The sequence below is a fragment of the Parus major genome, chromosome 4 (genome assembly GCF_001522545.3).
Source record: "Parus major isolate Abel chromosome 4, Parus_major1.1, whole genome shotgun sequence".
Taxonomy (NCBI): domain Eukaryota; kingdom Metazoa; phylum Chordata; class Aves; order Passeriformes; family Paridae; genus Parus; species Parus major.
In genome coordinates this window covers 66,385,241-66,388,512 of record NC_031771.1, presented here as the reverse complement: position 1 = coordinate 66,388,512, position 3,272 = coordinate 66,385,241, and the positions used below count along the sequence as shown (strand labels likewise).

At 55.6% G+C, this 3,272-nt stretch overlaps 1 protein-coding gene and 1 long non-coding RNA gene across 3 annotated transcripts in view; one reads left to right on the top strand and one right to left on the bottom strand.

The window, feature by feature from the left end:
* Positions 1-1,999: 1,999 nt before the first annotated feature.
* LOC107203418 lies at positions 2,000-2,915 on the bottom strand. 2 transcript variants are annotated; one of them, XR_004497060.1, is made up of 2 exons: positions 2,803-2,915; positions 2,000-2,355 (listed from the first exon to the last, which is right to left on the bottom strand). It is a non-coding gene; the product is annotated as an uncharacterized LOC107203418 (long non-coding RNA). The 2 variants fall into 2 exon arrangements; XR_001521184.2 differs by lacking the exon at positions 2,803-2,915 and adding an exon at positions 2,496-2,637.
* DDRGK1 (DDRGK domain containing 1) overlaps positions 2,781-3,272 on the top strand; it is a 33,455-nt gene continuing 32,963 nt past the window's right edge. The window contains exon 1 of the mRNA XM_015625514.2: positions 2,781-2,923. Coding sequence (XP_015481000.1) covers positions 2,836-2,923 — 88 coding nt within the window. The 5' untranslated portion in view covers positions 2,781-2,835. The remainder of the gene's footprint in view (positions 2,924-3,272) is intronic.

Sequence of the window (3,272 nt, the reverse complement as noted above, 5' to 3'; positions counted from 1 at the left end):
TTAGTGATGGCTTTGGCAGTGGGGGAATAGTTGGACTTGATGATGCAAGAGGGCTTTTGTAACCATAATGGTTCTGTGATACGTAAGTCCTGTATCCAGTAAGATGCTTGAGGGGGAATGTGTTATTCGACCTTTTGCCACAATAAACTGAAAAAAGACCAATTTTCCCTTAAAACAGCCTGTACTGGGATCAGGCGCTGCTCCCACACTGGGGGAGAAAATTCCATAGGTCTGCAAATACTGGATTATTGTGATCAAGGATTTACAACTGCTGGGACAAGGGCAAACGTTTTTAAACTAAAAAAGGGCAGATTTAGATTCAATATTAAGGAATGGATTCTTTCTGTGAGTGTGGAGAGACCCTGGCACAGGGTGCCCAGAGAAGCTGTGGCTGCCCCTGGATCTCTGGAAGTGTCCAAGGCCAGGCTGGACAGGGTTTGGAACAACCCGGACAGCAGAAGGTGTCCCTGCCATGGCAGGAGGTGGAATGAGATGGTCTGCAAGGTCCCTCCCAACCCAAATCATTCCATGATTCCATGATATTCTTGCAATATTTGCATGACTGAGTGGAACAAGTCACGCTCCAGCAGCAGTCACCAAACTCAATCACCACCCACAGCTCATCACAGCCTTCACACATTCTCCCAGTGTCCTGGTAGAAAGCCAGCCTCAAAATCCTCTGGAATTTACATGGTTATTGAAGAAACCAGAGGGATTTTTCCAGGCATAAATTAGGAAAATACAAAAAGGCTTCTGTGAAACACAACCCAAGGGATCTCAAATATTTCAGAAGACTCTGGTGTTGTATCAAAGCGACCTGAGCATCCCACGCTCGGTCCTTCCTCGGGAGTTTAAGCTCAGTTTCTACACGGGATATTGGTGACACCTACAGGAAAAACTCCTCTGCTCCCTCTGCAGCCCAGAGAGGTGCAGGTGACGTCCTGTAATTAACACCATCTCCTTGTTAAAGGCTGTAGGGACCATGCAGGGAAATAAACCACTCAGCAGTGATGCTGCAGGCAGGGCTGGATGACAAACAGGCTCTGGGAACCTCCAGCTTCCCCACGTCTGCTTCAGCCAGAGCTGAGCGTGAGGGGGTGTTGGGGGAGGATGAGAAGCTCCACGTGGCCCAGCCAGACACCTCCGTGTCCTGGGCTGATCCCCCAGCGTGGGCAGCAGGGGAGGGGGATTCTGTCCCTGAGCCTTGCCCAGGTCAGACCCCACCTGCAGAGCTGCCCCAGCCCTGGGGCCAACAGCAGGAGGATGTGGAGCTGCTGGAGAGAGTCCAGAGGAGGCCATGGAGATGCTCCAAGGGCTGGAGCCAGGCTGGCAGAGCTGGGGGTGCTCACCTGGAGAAGGGAAGGCTCCAGGGAGAGCTCAGAGTCCCTTCCAGGGCCTAAAGGGGCTCCAGGAGAGCTGGAGAGGGACTGGGGACAAGGGATGGAGGGACAGGACACAGGGAATGGCTTCCACTGCCAGAGGGAAGGGTTAGATGGGATATTGGGAAGGAAATTGTTCCCTGGGAGGGTGGGCAGGCCCTGGCACAGGGTGCCCAGAGAAGCCGTGGCCGCCCCTGGATCCCTGGAAGTGCCCAAGGCCAGGCTGGACAGGACTTGGAGCAGCCTGGGATAGTTGGAGGTGTCCCTGCCCATGGCAAGGGATGGAACAAGATGAGCTTTAAGGTTCTTCTAACCCAAACCGTTCTACAATTCTATGAATGATTCCCAAAATAAGGTTTTTGAAAGGCTATTACTAAAATAAAACTTTGCCATAAAACATTCAGCCTGTATTTCTGTTCTTTTTTGAGAACTTCCCACTGTGTTGCTGGTTCTACATTGCTAAAATTCAGTAAATCCCTCAGCAGAAGCAGTTTTTCATGTGCTGACAGATCTGAACTCATCTCGAGCTCGTGACAGCGAGCAGGCAGCTGTGGAGTCCACAGCAATGACTAATTAGCTAAAACAGTGCTTTTGATCACCTTTAGATGTCACATACCCTCTAATTTGCATTTTCAATTTATTAAAACATTTCCCCCCACTAAGAGTGCTTTAAACAGTCACATTGAAAGTATTTCTGAAGCAACAAAGGGTTTGATCAGCCAGAACTTCACAATCACAAAGCAAAAATGGGTAAAGCTTAAAATATTTCTGTCTTCACTCATTGGACTGGGGTAGAGCCTGACAGTTTCAGATCTAACAGTGGGTATCCAGGCAAAGGGAGGAAATTTGTTCTCCATCTCCAGTACAAGTTTCTGCATCTTTCTGTGCACGTTTGGTTCAGGCCAGGTCAGGACATTCTCCTGACACTGCTGTGCCAGGCAGCTCCAGCTTCATCCCATTCCCAAATTCCAGAGACCTAAAGGCGGAAGATAGAAATTACTCTGGGGTATAACTTAAGTTTCAGTATTGCCAGGGACACCCCGACAGCTGTCAGGGGCCGGCTGGGGTGGAGCCGGTGCGGGGTCTCGGCTGAAAATTTCCCCAGCCTGGGCCCACCCGCCGTGCCGGGCAGCCGGACAACGCGGACGCCGCGCTCACGGCCGGTTTTCCCTCATAGTTTAAAATTTCTCCTTCAACTCCGGCTTTAATTCCGCCTTTAATTCCATTTTCCGCGCCCTCCCTCAGCGCCCGCCTCAGGGACTAGCCAGGACCCCTCCCCCGCGGGCTGCCCTCACCGCGCCTGCCCGAGCGCAGCGCGCCTGCCCGAGCGCAGCGCGCCCGCCGCGCCGCCGCCGCCACAGGCACCCCGCGGGGCAGCCCGCGCGCGGGGGGCCTTCCGGCAGCCAAAGGAGACGGGGCGTACCAAGGGTGATGTGGGCGGGGCCGGTGCTGTGGGATGGACGTGGTTCTGCTCGCCGCCGCTGCCGTGCTGCTCGCCGTCCTTCTCTTCTTCGCCACCCGCCTCCGCGGCCAAGCCAGGGCAGGTGGGTCGCGGCGCCGAGGGGATCGGCCGGGCCTCCCTCGCCCCCCCCACCCCCCCGCGGCCCGTTCCGGTGGGCGCGGCCCTGCTCTCTACCGGGTCCGCACGCGCGGGGTGGGGGGGGCGCGTTTCTCGGGAGCCGCCAGGGGGCGCCGCGCCTCGGGCGGCCCCCGAGGGGCACCCGCCATGTTGGGGGGAGCGGAGATTTTAGGGGGTCCCGAGGGGTTTTGGGGTGTCCCGAGGAATTCTGAGGGGATTTTTGGGGGTCTCAGGTGGATCTGGGGGATCCCCGGTTATTTGGGGAGGGGTCTCGGGTGTCCTGGGGGGGGTCCCGAGGGGTTTTGGGGTGATTT